The 21,511-nt window shown below is 42.1% G+C and overlaps 1 protein-coding gene across 1 annotated transcript in view; it reads right to left on the bottom strand.

Moving 5' to 3' along the window:
• Window positions 1-536: 536 nt before the first annotated feature.
• LOC120998141 (dynein heavy chain 5, axonemal-like) overlaps window positions 537-21,511 on the bottom strand; it is a 268,121-nt gene continuing 247,146 nt past the window's right edge. The window contains 10 exon segments of the mRNA XM_040428685.1: window positions 537-908; window positions 4,636-4,797; window positions 6,164-6,379; window positions 7,477-7,593; window positions 10,120-10,274; window positions 11,944-12,052; window positions 12,139-12,269; window positions 14,430-14,541; window positions 15,132-15,227; window positions 20,230-20,427. Of these exon segments, the coding sequence (XP_040284619.1) occupies window positions 585-908; window positions 4,636-4,797; window positions 6,164-6,379; window positions 7,477-7,593; window positions 10,120-10,274; window positions 11,944-12,052; window positions 12,139-12,269; window positions 14,430-14,541; window positions 15,132-15,227; window positions 20,230-20,427 (1,620 nt within the window). The 3' untranslated portion in view covers window positions 537-584.

The raw sequence follows: 21,511 nt of genomic DNA, 5'->3' as shown, positions 1-21,511 counted from the left end.
CAGTTGTGGGGTATCTATCACGGAACCCCTCAATTTTATGTCTTGTATTGTTGTTGGTCAGGTAAGACTGATTGCGTCCATACAGGCGCAGCAGTTCCATTGCTTACCTCTGCTCTAGGTAAGACTGCTTGCGTCCACATAGGCGCAGCAGTTTCAGTGCTTACCTTAGCTCTACCAGCAGTGGGGCATCTATCACAGAAACCCCTTATATATGTTTTGTATTGTTGATGCATCCCTTGGTGTATATTTTATTGCATATCTTATAAAGGTTATATTTTAAAAGGATATTTCCCTACACTTCATTTTGTGGGCCTCTGGCAGCTTTGAATCTTGAAATATCAGTGGGACTTTTGTCACTATTAGTCCCACTCAGGTACTGGTACTCCATCTGACTTTACTAAGACTGAAATTCTGGTCTTAGTAAATCTATGGTATTTGAAAGAACCACAAGATTTTCATTAAAAAGCAGTTTTTATTTTATATTTCCAGATCTGTCTTACATGTATAAACATAATATAGTGATAATTTCAATATATATATATATATAATGTATATATTACTATGGATGCAGAATGGAGAATACATCAAAAGGGATGTATTGTTGCTTTCATACCTCTCAGAGCCCACCTAGAACTAGCAATGTTTTCTTTGTGAATGTCTAAAGTGAAAACTGGCTCTCTTCTAGATGTGGATGAAAGATACACTGGACATAAGTATGTATCTGATTTTTGGGTATCATGAATCCCAGACTTTTCTGATGTAGGCAAACACTGCAAATGAATAACGGGTAAGATATTCAGACTATGCTTTGGAGGTGAATCCACAATCTCTCCATCAGTCTTGTTCCAGTGCACTCCCCAAAGATGGACTCCATGTACAAAAATTCCTTCCTGAGGTGGATCTCTAATCTAAAATGAAACACATTGCCAAGAAGACAATCAGATACATTTATATAAAAATAATAATATTCCAATCTCAGTTTTGAATCAGAAATCTGGCATTGTACCCACAAGTTTCGAATTTGAACTAGATGTCATACTGGTCCTAATAGTCTTCATTTGCTGTAAATGCCACTTGGCCACCAGGATAGGATGTTGGTACCATTTAAACAAATTTAAAGACAACCACAAAAACTGTATAACAAAGCAGCTTTTGTTTTAAAGGCATGGTCTACATACAGTAAAACAAAGAGGGAGTTTGCAAAGACTAGCATTTCTTATGAAAAGTTATACATTTTGGTGCAATGTGGGATGTACGACAATATTTGCAACTTTTCTATATCAGTATCTGACAGTATTTTGAATAGTATTTGGAAGCTAAAAAGTGGAAGCTAAACACAGAAGAGGTGCAGATTTTTCCATTATACATTTTTGATAGTTTGGGCTTACAAATACTAATGAAAATGTTCAAGTGTGAATGAAACCCTTTAGGCCTCTTGCACACGAAAGTGTTTTTTTTTCCATTTGCATTCCGTTTTTTTTTTGCGTTCCGTATACGGAATCATTCATTTCAATGGATCCGCCAAAAAAAAAACGGAAGGTACTCCGTATGCCTTCCGTTTCCGTTCCGTTCAAAGATAGAACATGTCCTATTATTGTCTGCATAACGGACAAGGATAGTGCTGTTCTATCAGGGGCCAGCTGTTCCGTTCCGCAAAAAACGGAATGCACACGGATGTCAAAATACTGAAAAAGATATACAGTCGTGTGCAAGAGGCCTTACCTACAGCTTGTCTAGTGCACACCACCTTCATGTCATTTATCTCAGTGTAGAGTGATTGCACATGAACACTTTGAAGACAAAGGCCCTAGGGCTACTTTCACACTTGCGTTCGGAGCGGATCGGTCTGGTGTCTGCACAGACGGATCCGCTCCTATAAGAGCCCCCTGTAAGAGATCGGGTGCTGCCAGGCAGCAGGGGGCAGACCCCCCCCCCCTCCCTCCCCTGTATTTAACTCATTGGTGGCCAGTGCGGCCCCCCTCCCTCCCCTGTATTTAACTCATTGGTGGCCAGTGCGCCCCCCCCCCCTCCCTCCCCTGTATTTAACTCATTGGTGGCCAGTGCGGCCCCCCCTCCCTCCCCTGTATTTTTTAACTCATTGGTGGGCAGTGCGGCCCCCCTCCCTCCCCTGTATTTAACTCATTGGTGGCCAGTGCGGCCCCCCTCCCTCCCCTGTATTTAACTCATTGGTGGCCAGTGCGTCCGGCCCCCCCTCCCTCCCTCCCCTGTATTTAACTCATTGGTGGCCAGTGCGGCCGCCCCCCCCTCCTTCCCCACCCCCTAATTAAAATGACCGACCCCCCCATCATTGGTGGCAGCGGAGAGTTCCGATCGGAGTCCCAGTTTAATCGCTGGGGCTCCGATCGGTTACCATGGCAGCCAAAACGCTACTGCAGTCCTGGCTGCCATGGTTACTTAGCAATTTTAGAAGCATTATACTCACCTGCGATGTCTGTGACCGGCCGGGCGCTCCTCCTACTAGTAAGTGAAAGGTCTGTGCGGCGCATTGCTTATAGCACAGACCTTTCACTTACCAGTAGGAGGAGTGCCCGGCCGGTCACAGACATCGCAGGTAAGTATAATGCTTCTAAAATTGCTAAGTAACCATGGCAGCCAGGACTGCAGTAGCATCTTGGCTGCCATGGTAACCGATCGGAGCCCCAGCGATTAAACTGGGACTCCGATCAGAACTCTCCGCTGCCAACAATGATGGGGTTCGGTCATTTTAATTAGGGAAGGGGGGGGAGAGGGGAGGCCGCACTGGCCACCAATGAGTTAAATACAGGGGAGGGAGTGAGGGGGGGCCGGCCGCACTGGCCACCAATGAGTTAAATACAGGGGAGGGGGGGCCGCACTGGCCACCAATGAGTTAAATACAGGGGTGGGAGGAGGGGTCTGCCCCCTGCTGCCTGGCAGCACCCGATCTCTTACAGGGGGCCATGATACGCACAATTAACCCCTCAGGTGCGGCACCTGAGGGGTTAATTGTGCAGATCACAGCCCCCTGTAAGAGATTGGGTGCTGCCAGGCAGCAGGGGGCAGTCATGTACACAGTTCTTTTTAGTATATTCTAACTTGAAGCGTCCCCATCACCATGGGAACGCCTCTGTGTTAGAATATACTGTCGGATCTGAGTTTCACGATCTAACTCAAATCCGATGGTATATTCTAACATAGAGGCGTTCCCATGGTGATGGGGACGCTTCAAGTTAAAATATACCATCGGATTGGAGAAAACTCCGATCTGATGGTATATTAATAGGGACTCCTGACTTTACATTGAAAGTCAATAGGGGACGGATCTGTTTGCAATTGCACCATATTGTGTCAACATCAAAACGGATCCGTCCCCATTGACTTACATTGTAAGTCTGGACGGATCCGTTTGGCTCCGCACGGCCAGGCGGACACCAAAACGCTGCAAGCTGCGTTCGGGTGTCCGCCTGCTGAGCGGAACAGAGGCCAAACGGTACCAAACTGATGCATTCTGAGCGGATCCGCATCCACTCAGAATGCATTGGGGCCGTACGGATCCGTTCGGGGCCGCTTGTGAGAGCCTTCAAACGGAACTCACAAGTGGAACCCCGAACGCAAGTGTGAAAGTAGTAAGCTGGAATCTGTATATTCTCCCTACTGCAGCAACACCAGTCTCACTTTATGGCATGTTTAAAGAGGACCTTTTACCTCTCGAGATCTGTTTTCGTGACTACTTGTGTTACCCATGTAATAACAATTCTGGGGCATCTATTTTTACGACTCTATGTTGTACCATTCATTTATTATTCCTTCTGGAAGTTTTGAATGAATTGCCAGCAGTTTGCAATGTAAGTCCACCTGGATGTTACCAGTTAGGGGGGTGTTCCTGCACAGTCTGATTGTACACTATACAATCAGTACTGACAGTGACAGATAACAGGGACACGCTCCCAACTGGTAACACCCATCTGGACGTTTACTGCCAACAGCTAGCGAGTCATTCTTAACTTCTAAAAGGCATAATAAATAAATGCTACAGCCATAGTCATAAGAATAGGTTAGAAATCAGCAACCTACAGCACTCCAGCTGCTGTAAAACTACAATCCCCAGCATATATACTGGCTCAGCTGCTCTTGTAACTCCCATAGAACTGAATGCAGCATTCTGGGAGTTGTAGTTGCAGAATAGCTGGAGTGCTGGAGGTTGCTGGTTGTCTCTGGAACAGATGCTCCAGAACTATTATTACATGGGGAATGCAAGTAGTTGCTTAAACAGCTTTTAGAAGAGGTGAGGTCCTCTTTAAAGGGAACCTGTCACCTGGATTTTGGGTATAGAGCTGCGGACATGGGTTGCTAGATGGCCGCTAGCACATCCGCAATATCCAGTCCCCATAGCTCTGTGTGCTTTTATTGTGTAAAAAAATGATTTGATACATATGCAAATTAACCTGAGATGACTCCTGTCCCTGACTCATCTCAGGGACAGGACTCATTTTAGGTTAATTTGCATATGTTTAGTTTACACAATAAAAGCACACAGAGCTATGGGGACTGGGTATTGCGGATGTGCTAGCGGCGATCTAGCAACCCATGTCCTCACCTCTATGCACAAAATACCGGTGACAGGTTCCCTTTAAGGTACAGTGACCAGTCACTTACATGTTCCTTGTCTCTTTGTGTAATTTCTGTTTTAAAATCTATTGAGTCCACATTTCCAGTTCTCTCTGAGTATCTGTGAATTGCCTCTTGTTTCAGTACAGATAGTAGGCCTTTTGGATTACGAAATGCTCCAAGCCAATATATTGGCATTTTTTCACGACCCTGTTTATTAGAACAGAAAAAGAAGTTATGATGGAGACTTTCCTATAAGCTAGAAGAAAAAGAAACTACTAGAAACACTACTTTCAGCCTTGTAACTGATTATTTATAACTGCAGGATGTTGTGGTAAAGGTGATCCTTCTTATTCTATAAATTGAACAAAAATCATAAATCTTTTGCAGATAACACTCTCTTTTATGCATCTTAAAGGGAGTCTGTCACCTCCATATGGCCATATACAGCGCTTACATGGCTCTGTAGCACACCTATACAGGATTGTATTTGTTCTTTTCTTTAGACTTGCACCAGCAGGAAAAACGAAGTTCACAGGGGCGGCATTCAGTGTGTAGGTGCCCAGGGGCGGCGTTCAGTGTGTAGGTGCCCAGGCTGCTCTGCCTTCTTTTCACTTTACTCCTCCCCAGTCTCTGCCTTTGCCTGCCCTCCAAGTCCGGACTTATCGATGAGGCAAGAGACTTGGAGGGCGGGCAAAGGCAGAGACTGGGGAGGAGTAAAGTGAAAAGAAGGCAGAGCAGCCTGGGCACCTACACACTGAACACCGCCCCTGGGCACCTACACACTAAACGCCACCCCTGGGCACCTACACACTGAACACCGCCCCTGGGCACCTACACACTGAACGCCGCCCCTGGGCACCTACACACTGAACGCCACCCCTGGGTACCTACACACTGAACGACGCCCCTGGGCACCTACACACTGAACGACGCCCCTGGGCACTTGCGAGTGCTCATTTGCATATGAATAAAACTTCATTTTTCCTGCTGGTGCAAGTCTGCTCCAATTTTCCCACAAATCTCATTCACTCAAGTAAATAGGTCTGCAAGAATGGACCCCCTACTAAAACGTTTTATCTAATTGAATATTCTAAAGAAAATATTTTGTTCAATAACATTGACTGTAACACAAAATATCACAGATACATGTTATTCTCTCCATACCTCCAAAATGGATGCCTACTTATCTGCTCCCCAACTCTGGTTCCTATCTCCCTTGCTCACTCATTCAGATCGCCCCTCATGTCAACATCCACCTTGATGCCGCTGCAGCCAAAGAATGGCCGCAGAGGTGACCTGCTCCCCTTGCATCAAGTCAATTGGCCCCATGACGCCAGGGGGGGCAGATTACAACTGCGGCCAGCCATTGGCTGCAGTGTCATCGAAATGGATGTTGACAGTGGGGGACCTGAGCAAGACAGCCAAGGCTGTGGAACGAAGGAGCCAGGACCCAGCATTGGGGAGCTGGTAAGTATGCTTTTCTTTTGCAGATCTGGCCAGGAGGGTAATTTGCCCAAAAAAAAAGTGGCCAACCCCTTTAAAGTTAAGACTAGCTTAATGTGCATTTACTTACAAACTGAAGTAGCTTCTCAAAGTGTGTGACTCTCTGCTGTAAATCTTGTATAAAGTATGAAACCGAGCAATCAGACGGGCAAGAAGAATTCCATGCCCTTTTACACCAGTGTGCTGGAGGTTTTTTGTGATACAATTCATGGACAATGGTAATGATGTCAGGATCTGAAAGCTGATCTCCTAAAATGTCAGATGATTCCAGGGAATTTCTTATCATCTTAATAAATGGGGAGAAAAAAAAAACATTTGAATTACTGAATAATATAAAAATACGGTGGAATTTGTAAGTCTGTTGTACTAGAGCCCACGCTGGTGTACTATGTGGCAAATTTTTCAAATGTTGCATGTTGTTTGTTAAATTTGGTAGAATTGTAAACCTAACACTTTTGTCTAGAAATACTACTCCTCCAGGTTTTTTACACCCCCCCACACTGGAGTGAGTTTGGGACTTAAAAAAAGTGATAACTCTGTAGTGGAGTGAATTAGCATAACTATCCATGCCAACTTTCCCACCTACTGTACTTTTCAATACTGGAGTTAGTGGTATAGAAATTGTAAAAATAATTTTGAACAAGTAAGCCCAAGATGTTGCAAAGTCTTATTGTGCGATTTAATTTTTTTAAGCCAAAATTCTGGAGGGCAGGGACTGATAAATTCCCCCCTTAATGTACATAAATACCGAGGGACTGTTAAAGGGTTCATGCATACAACCATAATTTCTCTTCAGTGTGAATTTAGTTTTTTCTTTTTCTACAGATATCGAAATGACCCATTCTTTTTTATGGGGCCATGCACACATCTGTTGTTTTCTTGGATCTTTATGCCCGATCTGCAAATATCAGCGTAGCTCCTATACCTGTCCATATTTGCAGATGAGAATAGCCCTTTCTATTGATCGGAATGAGGAGAAAAAACTGAATGCACACAGAAAGAATTCGGGTTTTTTGTGGATTGAATATTGGATAGGGCCTTGTGCATGAAGACTAAAAGAAGAGCATATAAATAAATAATAAAGTGCTAGGGCCTGTCTGCTGACCAATCCGTGGCAGAGTTTCGGCTCTGTATTTCTGCCATAAATGATCTATTTCCCCTCACGGAGGCAGTGCCCGTAGATCTGTAATACAAACCCTCCAGACACTCTATGTGCCACCATACGTGTCCGTACATGAGGCGTGAGACACATCTGTTCATTACAGCCTGGCTTCTCAACATCAAAATACATGAATGTAAAAATGTACTTCTGTATAAAGACAATATAAATGTATGAAATGGCAAAGGACCATTAAATACTGAATAAACTACATTGACACTCACCTGCAGATTGTTTCTAATTTCAGATACCAGTGACATAAGATTGCTAAGTTCCTTCTTTAAAAACAGATTGAATGGTGTGTCTCCTCCAAGTTTTTTAAGTCGGTCATTGATAAAATCCTTTTGGCAGAGAGGATCTAATTAGAACTATATTAGCTATATTAGAATATACACATATTGGCAATGTGGTCTATAAGAAAATACCTTTTTTACACATCTATATTTTAACATCCATAGACGTGTATAATGCCAGACCAAATTATTCTAAAAAAAAATCATTTTTTAATTCCAATTTTATTAAAATTGTTAAAAAGACAGTACTTTGTTTTGGACCTTAGTACGGTCTTTTTAAACATATTTTTAATAATGGATGAATTAACAAAAAAGAATTTTTGAGTATAATTTGGTCTGACACAATACGTGTTTAGTGCTGTTCTAATTTGGTTGTGCATTTGGATTGTGGCTTATTTTGTGGGGCTTTCTACATTTGGGTGACGTATATTATAAATATTGTTGAGCGAAGCATTCAATGCGGAAGTCGGTCCGAAGTTTAGGAAAACTTTGACTCTCAACAAAGCCGAATTTCCTCGAGCTTCATGGTAACGAATCAGGTTTTCCTAAAATGACGGCTGCACATGTTGCAAAGTGAAAGTAAGGCTTTGTTCACATTACTGCTCAGCCTTTCCGTTCTCCTGTTCCGTTTAGGAGCAGGAGAACAGAAAGGACGGATTTGGCACATAACTGAGCCGAACGGAACCTAAGGACCCCATAGACTATAATGGGGTCCGTTAGGTTTCTGCTCAGAGGAAGATTTTTGAAGCGGAGACAAAAGTCCTGCATGCACTACTTTTGTCTCCGCTCCAAAATCATCTTCTGAGTGGAAACCTAACGGATCCCATTATAGTCTATTGGCTGAACGGTGATGTGAACTAAGCCTAAGAAGCCTGGGAACGGGAGATCGCCCATAATGCTGTGTAGCCAGCCAGTCCACAGGTAGCCATTCCCTGTGATGTCACAGCCCTATAAAAGCCTCATTCCGTGCAGTCTCCGCCATTTCACTGTTAGCTGAGCATAGGGAGAGATGAGGCAAGCATTCATGAGCTAGGTAGGGACAGTGTTGCTGCAATAATCCAGCGGCCATGTTTGAACCATCCACCATGTTCGGCATCTGGTTTTAACCCTAATAATTTTAAAAGCGAAATACCATTAGGTTCATAGTAGGGAGGGATCCCAACCTTATGGAGGGATCCACGTGGGATTATGGTCATCCCTGTTGTGAATCCCTAAATTTTAAATGCTGTGTACCATCTCTGGTACCATCACACAGGGGGGCTGCTCAATACACACTCCAGTTCCCCCGATCCACACCAGGGGGAGCCAGAGCACACCTAGATGACCTCAGCATCTGAAGGGTTAAAAGTCTGTGACCAGCTGGTCATGGACATTAGTGTCAGTTGTCTGCTTTTTAAAACATAGTCGGTGGTTAGGACAGGGTTAATCTCCAAGCCTTCCCACTGAGACTGAGCCACCAAGTGGGAAGAATATGATTAGGCAGAGTGGCCTGGGTATACCTGATTTATAGTGATTTGTGACAAATTAATTTGGAACAAATCAAATTTCTTGGAGAACTTAGGCAAATTGCATACCTCCCAACCATCCTGGATCCGCCGGGACAGTCCCGGATTTCAGTGGCTGTCCCAGTACAGGGGAGGTATGTCCCACTCTCTGGCAGCTGTCCCTGTTTCCATAGGAAACAGAGACCGTTGCCTGTAATGATGAAGCAGAGAGCAGTCGTCGGCATCGGCTCCCTGCTCCATCATTCGTCCCCCCTGCAAGCTCTCCACACCTATGGTCTGTGCGGTGGGCAGGGCCGGCAGTCAGCCTTCTCTCCTCCACAGACCAGAGCAGTCGATGTCCTGCTGCTGCTGCTAGGAACCAGGTGAGTATGTGGAGTTTATTTTTTTAACTTTCTGTTAGAGGGCACATAACAGGGCATATTACTGGGGGTACAGCTGGGCAAAATTCCGTGAGGGGGCACATAACTGGGCATATTACTGAGGGCACATAACTGGGCATATTATTGTGAGGAGGCACAGCTGGGCATATTACTGTGAGGGGGCACATATCTGGGCATAACTACTGTGAAGGAGGCACAATGTGGGCATAAATACTGTGTGGTGGGGGCATTTAGGGGGCTGGTTGAGATTAGGCCTATAGTTGTGTTTTGGGCGGAGTTAGAGGCGTGGCCTAGTCCAGAAAAACATTGTGTCCCACTTCGTTCGTTTTGAAAGTTGGAAGGTATAGAATTGGCCGAATCGAACTTTTCAAAACTTCACTTATTTCTAATTATAATTGTGCCTTACATATTTATATATAAAATTCTCCAGTGTCTGTCTCACTAAGATTAATATATACTATAACTAAGTAAATATAAGGAAGAGTGTAGGACAATGATATATGAAGAAAATAACCCTAATGCAGTATAAAATGTATTGAATATGTCTAAACTGATATGTGTAATAACAGAAAATAGTTTTTGAAATATATTTCCTACTTTTTGCCTGTTTGATGCAGTTACATATAAAGGCTTTGTTACTGTACATTTACTACATTTATTAGAATCTCCAAGGCCATTGACATATTTACCCGACTCCATCCTCGTGGTAGTTTAGACAAGATGGAAGCACAGATGTCTTGAACCTCTGACAGCTTGGGTATATAGATGTCAGCAGAGCTAGGCAAAATCTCTGGTAGAGTCAATGATAAGGATCGGGGACTTGCAAATGTAACTGGTTTCACACCTTATCAGAAAACACATAAAATTATCTACACATACTGGGATTATGCTTTCTATAGGGTATGCATACAAGAATGTTAGAGGATATCTGTGTCTTCCATTAAGTTTAGCCTGGTTTCTGAAATTCTATAACTTCTTTCCTCACCCTGGGCTGAATTATAAGGACAAGCAGGGTGATTCTCCTGGGTCCTCAACAAGCTAGTGGTATGAGGAGCGAGCCACCAACCTCAGTTTCAACAATCAATCAAAACAGTTTATGAACTACTAAAATGTCATCCAATAATTGAAAGGTTGCAGACAGCCCAAGAGTTCATGCTTAAAGGGGTTTTCCGAGATTTTAATATTAATGACCTATCCTCAGCATAGGTCATCAATATCAGATCGGTGGGGATCCAACACCCAGCACCCCTGTTGATCGGCTGGTTGAAGAGAAGGCCGCGCTCTGTGCAAGTGCAGTCTTCTCTTCCGTGTTTTTCTGTATGCCGTTGCAACAACATCAGTGAGTAGGTGTAATTACAAGCTGTCCCTTTCCCACTTCTATAGGACGACTTGTTCCTATACATCTGAATAGAAACGAACTATCCCATAGAAGTGAATGGGACGGCTTGTAATTACACCTGCTCATCGATGTGATGTTGACGGCGAGCAGGTAAACAATGAAGGGAGGGCAGTGCTCGCACAGAACGTGGTCTTCTCTTCAACCAGCTGATTGGCGGGTGTGCCGGGTGTCAGACCCCCGCCGATCTGATATTGATGACCTATCCTGAGGATAGGTCATCAATATTAAAATCCCGGAAAACCCCTTTAAGTCAGACACATGGTGTATCTACACGGGGCAGAGTGCTAAACAAGCACCAATTAGGCCCACATTAGCGTTCTTCTGCCTGGTGTAACGGCTTATTGATATGATATACCACAGAGTATGGCATAAGGGCCAAAATGTGAAGAGACAGCAATGTAGACCTATAGAGTCTTTTACCCACTTTACTGCAGTGTGTGGTTATAAGGATAAGTTAACAAGTAAAGTTCATACAAATAAATGACAGGAAGTGTACCGATTGTACCTACCAAATATTAATACTATGAAAGTTAAAGGGAGTCTTTCACGCAGATTCACCCTATTAACCAAATAACAGTGTTATGTCCACGGCATCCCCCCTATTAAAACTGTGCTTACCGTTAGTTCCTTGCTGGCATCGTTGTGCAGAAAAACACTTTTAATCCATATGCAAATGAGGCTGTGAAGGTGCCTAGGGGTCATTTTCATATGAAGCCACTCCCCCTCCGCCGCGTCTGCCCGCCCTTAGTCTCTGCTCTAACCTCCCTCCTCCCGTCCGTAATCCTGCGCATGGGCCGATGAACGCGATAACGCACGGTAAACTGCGATGCCCCGGACCGACTGTGCTCGTTCATCGGCGCATGCGCAGGATTACGAACGGGAGGAGGGAGGTTATGACCCAGGGGCCTGGGCACCGGCCGTTGTAACGCCGCCCCTGGGCACCTTCACAGCCTCATTTGCATACGGATTAAAAGTGTTTTTCTGCACAACGATGCTAGCAGGGAACTAACGGTAAGCACAGTTTTAATAGGGGGGATGCCGTGGACATAACACTGTTATTTGGTTAATAGGGTGAATCTGCGTGAAAGACTCCCTTTAACACTGCAATTTGTACCTTTCTGAGATGTTGGTAAAGATTTTGCACCATATCGCCAGGGCTCTTGTTTGAATCCATAAAGTTGGCCAAGCTTTGAGATAACATAACCCTGTTCACCGAATGGAACCTGAACAAGACGTTGTAAAGTACAGGCATGAATATAGACATGTCTAGTGCTGTATACTGTGGCAATGTACACTGCACAGTTATTACCGTTGGAGAGGGGTGCACATGGAAAGCTTCTGGAGAATCTAATGAATACTGAGGAATGGATTCCAGGGCTTGTGTCAGCAAAACAGGATTTGAATCCGGATTAAAGAAAGGTGATGGAATTCTGAATTTTACTGCAAAATGATATAACAGAAGTAATAGCAATGAGCAACTTTATTTATCATGACTGCAATTAAAACCTTCCACCAGTGTAATATATGTGTATACCTTCACATATCTCACTAATGCTGAGCTGAACATTACTACTTGTATGTTAACACATATTTGACTTAGGCCTATTGCACACGACCGTATAGCTTTTTCAGTGTTTTGCGGTCCGTTTTTCACGGATCCGTTGTTCCGTTTTTCGTTTCTGTTGTGTTTCCGTTTTTCCGTATGGCGTATACAGTAATTACATAGATAAAATTGGGCTGGGCATAAAATTTTTAATAGATGGTTCAGCAAAAAACGGAACAGAAACGGAAGACATACGGATGTATTTCCGTATGTGTTCCGTTTTTTTTGTGGACCCATTGACATGAATGGAGCCACGGAACGTGATTTGCGGGCAATAATAGGACATGTTCTATGTTAGAACAGAACGGAAAAACGTAAACGGAATGCATACGGAGTACATTCAGTTTTTTTGCGGAACCATTGAAATGAATGGTTCCATATACGGAATGAAAAAAACAGCCAGTAAACGGGAAAAAAAAACGGCCGTGTGCAATAGGCCTTAATTACATTTTACCTCATATGGCCTGTCCTGAGAATACGCCATCAATATCTAATCGGCAAGGGTATATCACCCTGCCGATCAGCTGTTGCCGAGTAGGCCCCGCTCCAGAACGACACATCCGCGGTGTAGTGGTCCGAGCTGGTTAGTGTAGGGCTGCTCACATTCACTTCAATGGGAGCAGTGCTGCATTAATCATCCCCATCCACTACATGGAGGTGTGTAGTTCCGATGCTGATAGTGGAGGTGTGGTGTGTCAGATATCAATGGCATATCCTGAAGATGGGGTTTTCCTGGATTTCTATACTGATGGCCTATCTTTGAGATATGCCATCATATCTGATCAACGGGGATCTGACAACCCACACCCTCACTAATCAGCTGTTCATAGTAGCTCCAGCTTTGGGACTACTATTAGCATGTCCCTTTAGATATTTGTAGGACACAGAGCATTAGTATGTCCCTTTAGATATTTGTAGGACACAGAGCATTAGTATGTCCCTTTAGCTATTTGTAGGACACAGAGCATTAGTATGTCCCTTTAGATATTTGTAGGACACAGAGCATTAGTATGTCCCTTTAGATATTTGTAGGACACAGAACATTAGTATGTCCCTTTAGATATTTGTAGGACACAGAGCATTAGTACGTCCCTTTAGATATTTGTAGGACACAGAGCATTAGTATGTCCCTTTAGATATTTGTAGGACACAGAGCATTAGTATGTCCCTTTAGATATTTGTAGGACACAGAGCATTAGTATGTCCCTTTAGATATTTGTAGGACAAAGAGCATTAGTATGTCCCTTTAGATATTTGTAGGACACAGAACATTAGTATGTCCCTTTAGATATTTGTAGGACACAGAGCATTAGTACGTCCCTTTAGATATTTGTAGGACACAGAGCATTAGTATGTCCCTTTAGATATTTGTAGGATACAGCGCATTAGTATGTCCTTTTAGATATTTGTAGGACACAGAGCATTAGTATGTCCCTTTAGATATTTGTAGGACACAGAGCATTAGTATGTCCCTTTAGATATTTGTAGGACACAGAACATTAGTATGTCCCTTTAGATATTTGTAGGACACAGAGCATTAGTATGTCCCTTTAGATATTTGTAGGACACAGAGCATTAGTATGTCCCTTTAGATATTTGTAGGACACAGAGCATTAGTATGTCCCTTTAGATATTTGTAGGACAAAGAGCATTAGTATGTCCCTTTAGATATTTGTAGGACACAGAACATTAGTATGTCCCTTTAGATATTTGTAGGACACAGAGCATTAGTACGTCCCTTTAGATATTTGTAGGACACAGAGCATTAGTATGTCCCTTTAGATATTTGTAGGACACAGAGCATTAGTATGTCCCTTTAGATATTTGTAGGACACAGAGCATTAGTATGTCCCTTTAGATATTTGTAGGACACAGCGCATTAGTATGTCCTTTTAGATATTTGTAGGACACAGAGCATTAGTATGTCCCTTTAGATATTTGTAGGACACAGAGCATTAGTATGTCCCTTTAGATATTTGAAATTGACGGTAACATACATTTAGTGAGTTCGCTGTCTTTCTTCATAGTATTTGGGCTGATCCAGTAATCAGTCATTGATGTCAAAACTGTCATGTCGAATTCATCTGCAACATTGCGCCCATAAATTACCTGCAAGAAAACACCATGCATTCGACAGTGAGCACAGTTACCATTGACTCTTTTCTGTGCAATGTTAGTTCTGCAGCTGCCTTCAAAATTGTGAGAGATATGACAATTTTAGTTTGCACATGCTACTTTCGAATACTTAACTATTTTCAATTCAGGACAGTTAGGTTCATAACGACAAAATAGCACGTAAGTACAAATTAAAGGGGTTTTCCAGAAGTTCAGTATCCGATGGGTTGGGCTCTCACCCTCGCTGATCAGCTGTTTAAAGAGGCCACAGTGATCCTCTTCCCAGGTCAGTGATGTCATGTTTCTTGATCACATGGCCTATTTGCAGCTCATTCCTATTGAAGTAAATGGGCTTGGGCTGCAATACCAGGCACAGCCACTATGCAATGTACAACACTGTGCCTGGTAAGCTGTGAGGAGGCTGCAGCGCTCACAAGAGGGACACAGCCTCTTCAAACTGATCGATGAAGGTGCTGGGAGTCGGATCCCGATGATTGGATACTAGTGAGTTGATGCTGAGTATAGGCCATGATTTTTTTTAGAACACCCCAAAATATCTGAAACTAACAATAAAATTTACATACTTCTGAGAGTAGATATCTCACAGCAGTCCAGGATGGAAGTTTTCCTACATTCTGAAGGTCATCTTTAAATTCACGCTTCAAGACCTCAATGCTTTCCTAAAAATAATGCAAAAACAATACAATGAAAAGTATTCATTGTTAGAATTGCTTCAGACATATTTATCTATAAAAGAATCTCATTTTATTTAAAGCTTCTGGCCTACCCTACATCTGTAGACATTGGGATTGTGCAGCTGAAAGAGAGGAGTTCCAGCTGTCAATTGGATTCCCATAGAGAGAACAGTGCAGGGCTACCATCAGGGCAATACTAGTGGACCTGCAGTCGTGGGCACTTTGCTGTTGGGGGTCCCAGGCCCAGCCACTTTGGGTCTGTTAGATCGTCAGCCTCATTAATATTAATTTCAGTGCAGTGAATAGTAATGAAGTTGTTTGCCCATATTCTTTAATGGGTTGGTAGAGAGTCCCTCTCCCAGCACACAGACATTTGCTAAACACATTTGTTTACAGATTATGGCAGAAAAATGTAGCTTTTGTTTTCCAGCTTTTCTCTTACCATAAAAATAGCTGGAAAGTAAAAGCTAAGTATTTCTGCTATAACCTTTAATAAAGAAATCATTTTACAGGTCTCTGTTGGGAATCAAGCCCTAGAAGACATCAACACAATTTCTATCCGCTCCTCGCGTGTTAACCTCGGCGACATGTCAATGGCTGTAAACAAAGAGAAACTTGTAAATAACTCATGAAAGAATAAAGTTACGTTAAAACCAAGCACACCATTGTTTTTCTTGTGAAATTCCCAATAAGTTTGATGTGTCACATGACCCTCTTCCTATAGAAAAATCAAAAGTTGGATTCAAAATGGCCGACTTCAAAATGGCCGCCATGGTCACCACCCATCTTGAAAAGTTTTCCCCCTCACATATACTAATGTGCCACAAACAGGAAGTTAATATCACCAACCATTCCCATTTTATTAAGGTGTATCCATATAAATGGCCCACCCTGTATATTTATATAATAATTTCTTCCAATATTGACATACAAAATGGTGAACAATTTTTTTTATGGTGATCGGTTTTTAGACGAATAGATAATCATTTAGGCAAATTAACAACTTGATCGCATTTAGCAAGTTGAGGTATATTTACACAGCCCGAGAATCAGGCAGATTATCAGGAACAGTCATTCCCAACAATCTTCCCATGTAACTGTGCCACCAATCACCTGATGAGCGAGCAAAATGTTTGTTCATGGGGTGATCCTGTCATTCATGCAAGCACCACCAATCATGGCTTCTGGACAGCAGATCGTGTGCTCTAAACAGCAATCTGCTGCTCAGAAACCATGATTCTGTATGAGGACGAGGGATCGTAATAGCAATTCCTCATACAGTGAAGGAGATTGCTGCATATAAATGCAGCGGTCTCCTTCACTAAACGAGCAGTCAACTGTCGGGAATAAACGCTTCCTTCCCAACATTCGGCTGCTCACTCAGCCCATGTATATCCGGCTTTAACACCAATGACAGACCAGCATTTTTATGCAAAGATTATCGTGTACAAATTTTTTTGCATGTGATCATTTACTCGCTTAAAGAGTCACTCTATTTTTATACAATTTCATTTTACTAGAGAATGGTGTAACTAGCACATTTCTAAATCACTTCATTTAACCCCTTCCCGACATGTGACGTACTATTACGTCATGGAAGTCAGTGACTTCCTGCATTTTGACGTAATAGTACATCATGTTGATTGGGCGGGCATGCCTGATCACTGCAGGGGTGTGGCAGTCCCTGATAGCCGGGCCCCTGCTGTATCCACCGACATTGCTGTTTACAGCGATGCCGGTAGATTAACCCCTTCTATGCCGCAGTCCGCGCCGACCGCGACATGGTGGGGGTTTTCTGCTGGTGAGGGAGCCCATCGAGTCCCCGCGCTGCTGTGGCAAGGACTCGATGGGTGACAAGGCAGCACGATGCCATGTAGAGGCTGCTCCATGCCTTGCATGGCATCGGGACCTGCCTTCTACGGGTGCCGAGTAGATCTAGCCTCAGGCTGGGTCTCCTAGGCAACCTGTTAGTGTATTACTTTGTGTACTATGCTAACAGGCAATGCATTACAATACAGATGTATTATAATGCATTGCAGAGGGGATCAGACTCCCAGAATTTGAAGTCCCAGAGTGGGACAGAAATAAAAAAATTTTTAAAAAAAGTGTTCTGAATAAAAAAAAAGTTTCAAGTAAAAAAAAAAAAAAAAAACGCCCCTTTCCCCAGATTTCATAATAAAAAATAGAAGAAAAAGGAAAAACACACATATTAGGTATCGCCGCGCCTGTAACGACTGGCTCTATAAATGTATCACATGATCCACCCCGTCGAAAAACACCATAAAAAATAAAAACTTTAAAAAAAAGCCATTTTTGTCACCTTACATCACAAAAAGTGCAACACCAAGCGATCTAAAAGTTGCATGTCGAACAAAATGGTACCAATAAAACCATCATCTCAACCTGCAAAAAATTAGACCCTACATAAGAAAATCGCTCAAAAAATTTAAAAAATATAGCTCTTAAAAATATAGCTCTTAAAAAATGAGACATTAAAACATAATTTTTTTCTTTCAAATATGCTATTATTGTGAAATAAAAAAAATAAAGTATACATATTAGATATCTACGCGTCTGTAACAAACAGCTCTATAAAAATATTGCATGACCTAACCCCTCAGGTGAACACTGTAAATATAAACTGTCAAAAAAAGCCTTTTTTGTCACCATACGTCACAAAAAGTGCAACACCAAGCGATCAAAAAAGTGTATGTCCCACAAAATGGTACCAATAAAACCGTCACCTAATCCCGCAAAAAAATGAGACCCTATATAAGAAAATCGCTAAAAAAAAAAAACTATATCTCTCAGACTATGGAGACACTAAAACATTTTTTGGTTTCAAAAATGCTATTATTGTGTAAAACTTAAATAAATAAGATAAAGTATACATATTAAGTATTGCCACGTCCATGATCTGCTCTATAAAAATATCACATGACCTAACCCCTCAGGTGAACGCTGTAAAAAAAAAAAAACTGTGCCAAGATTAACAATTTTTTGGTCACCCTGCCCCATAAAGTGTAATAATGAATGATCAAAAAAATCATATGTACCCAAAAATGCTACCAATAAAACTGGCACCTTATCCCCTAGTTTCCAAAATGGGGTCACTTTTTGGAAGTTTCTACTGAAGGGTGCATCAGGGGGGCTTCAAATGGGACATGGCATCTAAAAACCAGTCCAGCAAAATCTGCCTTCCAAAAACTATATGGCGTTCCTTTTCTTTTGCACCCTGCCGTGTGCCCTTACATCAGTTTACGACCACATGTGGGGTATTTCTGTAAACCGCAGAATCAGGGTAATAAATATTGAGTTTTGTTTGGCTGTTAATCCTTGATGTGTTAAAGAAAAAAAATGGATTGAAATGGAAAATCTGCTAAAAAAGTGAAATTTTTAAATTTAATCTCCATTTTCCTTCAATTCTTGTGGAACACCTAAAGGGTTAACAAAGTTTGTAAAATCAGTTTTGAGTAACTTGAAGGGTGTAGTTTCTACAATGGGGTCATTTATGGGGGGTTTCTACTATGTAAGCCTCAGAAAGTGACTTCAGACCTGAAATGGTCCTTAAAAAGTGGGTTTTGGAAATGTTCTTAAAAATTTTAAGAATTGCTTCTAAACTTCTAAGCCTTCTAACGTCCTAAAAAAATTAAATGACATTTAAAAAATTATGCCAACATAAAGTAGACATATGGGGAATGTTAAGTAATAAATATTTTATGAGGTATCACTTTCTGTTTTAAAAGCAGAGAAATTCTAATTTTTGGTAAATTTGGGATTTTGTAATAAATAAAGGTGAAATATATTGACTCAAATTTATGACTATCATGAAGTACAATGTGTCACGAGAAAACAATCTCTGAATGGGTTAGATAAATAAAAGTGTTCCAAAGTTATTACCACATAAAATGACACATGTCAGATTTGCAAAAAATGACCTGGGCAGGAGTGCGAAAACTGGCCCAGGGTAGAAGGGGTTAAAAAATATGCCTGCATCCACCTGAAAAAAAATCTGTAAAATTATGGCCACTTGGGGTTTTACGTCCACTTAATTTGCAGTCCACTGTCTGTTGTTAAGCCAGATCCGTCCCTAATAACAGAGACACAGAAGACAGCTCACAGGAAATGGGGGCGTGTCAGAGCTAGCTAGCTGAGACCATGAGCTGTATTCAAGGGCTATATCAGTGTGATTGAATGAATGTGAGCTAGTGAAGGTTGCAGCATTCTGGATTCACAGAACTCATGTTCAGCAAATATTACAGGGAGGGAGAAAATCCCATGCACCAAGTGTGAACCTAAAAGCAGGTTGCAAACTGCCTACTGGGAGACTGACAAGGAATTAAGTAATGGAGGTGGCAGTGTGAAACTTAGGGAGTCATTTATTAACACCCGCGTTTTAGACGCCTGTAGCCCCTACATAACTTTGGCGCATTCAGCGCTGCTTCTAAATGAAAGCCAGCTTCTGAGCTGTCTTATATTTAGACAGACTGTTTTCTACGGCTAAACCAGATGTAGAAAATGATGAATGAGATAGGCCTGCCGGCCTGTCCCCTTCCCACTCCACGACCACTTTTTTAGACCTGGCATGAGCGGGGAAAAGTCACAGATTGTGGCACAACGGTTAATATAGGTGTATTTCAGGTTAACAAAATGACCCCCCTAGTGCGTTATTTTTTTATTTTTATTTTTTTAAGTCAAGGTGACCACTAACATGCCAAAATTACTTTTCCTTTTTAAAAGTGACCATAGCCCTGAACGCAGAATTGGAACACTCTATGATGTCCTGAATGGTTTCCATCTGCCCGTACAGAATGACTGACAGCGTTTACTGTATGGGATGAGGGAATCCAGACTTGCAGGACTCTGATGAGATGCAAAGTCAAATAAACATTTCTTTTCCAATAATCACAGCTCTATTATTAATTGAAGAACTGGGACATAACTTGTATATTGCTAATCTAAAGGCATGAAGTACATTTACACATACCGTTAATTCTGCCCACCCAAATCGCATTGCATCTGGACAATTCCAGCCTGCTAGGGCACCATACAATGTTCTGATGCGAGTTGCACAATGCAAGAAACAAAGATTGTGTAGTAGAGCTGGCCATTCTGGACGGGAACTTGAAACTAGCGTCTCCTGGTTAACTAACTTCCAAGAATAAATGATTCCACGCCTTATATTCTGTAACGAAAGAACGCGTAAATTGTAAGACAAAAACAAGAAATCACAAAGGGAATTTATCATTTTAAGGCCTCATGCACACGACCGTAGTTCTGGTCCGCATCCGAGCCGCATTCACTTCAATGGGGCCGCAAAAGATGTCTGCATCCGTTGCTCCGTTCCGTAGCCCCGCAAAAAAAATATAACATGTCCTATTCTTGTCTGTTTTGCGGACAATAATAGGCATTTCTACAATGGGCCTTCCGTTCCGCAAATTGCGGAAGGCACAGGGGCGGCTTACGGTTTTTGCGGACCGCAAAAAACTGAACGGTTGTGTGCATGAGGCCTAATTGCGCTATTTTCTGCTGTTAAAAAAAGGCAAAAATTTTGGCACATACCATTTTTGTGTTTTTACGTTTCTCTTGACATTTTTTAAAAGTAGCCATGGTTAGCTATATTAATTACCTTATGCCAGATTTATCAAGTACGATTTTTTTTTTAAGCGCAATCTTACTGTGGATGGGTGGTATAAAAAATTTCACTAAAAATACATTTGGAAAAAATAACATTTAAAATAAATAACTATTAAATGTGTTTTAAAGCACCCTCTTAGCACGTTCACTCCATACTGACAGATAATTGGCTGTCAGGTGATCTCATATACACTGCTGTGTAACAGTAAATTTGATTGGTCAGAGCCCTCATGATTTTGTGGACACCATTTAATACTACTCACAGGGGTGGACTGGGAATTTAAAGTGGCCCTTGAAAAAAAAAATCTAAAAGTGGCCCCATCTTGTAAGCGGGTCCAAATTTACAGAAGGAGGGGAAACAGAAATAGGCAGGGCCAGCAATACCATAAGGCAGAACAAAATACCACCCCAGCAGAACCAAATACCACAGTGCTGCACAATATACTGCCCCAGTAGGACTAAATACCACAGTTCAGCACAAAATACTGCTGCCCACTCCACAGTATGACGGTATCATCATCCTGAGGCCGGCAATATAGTTTAATCCAGGAGGACACCTGCGGCCACTGGTCATGTTCATAAGTGCCTGATGCTCCTACATTAATTAATACAGAGAGCATTAGATCTTTAAG

This window comes from Bufo bufo, chromosome 4, assembly GCF_905171765.1.
Source record: "Bufo bufo chromosome 4, aBufBuf1.1, whole genome shotgun sequence".
In the NCBI taxonomy this organism is placed as follows: domain Eukaryota; kingdom Metazoa; phylum Chordata; class Amphibia; order Anura; family Bufonidae; genus Bufo; species Bufo bufo.
Note: the sequence above shows the minus strand (reverse complement) of the source record. Positions and strands in the feature narration are given on the sequence as shown.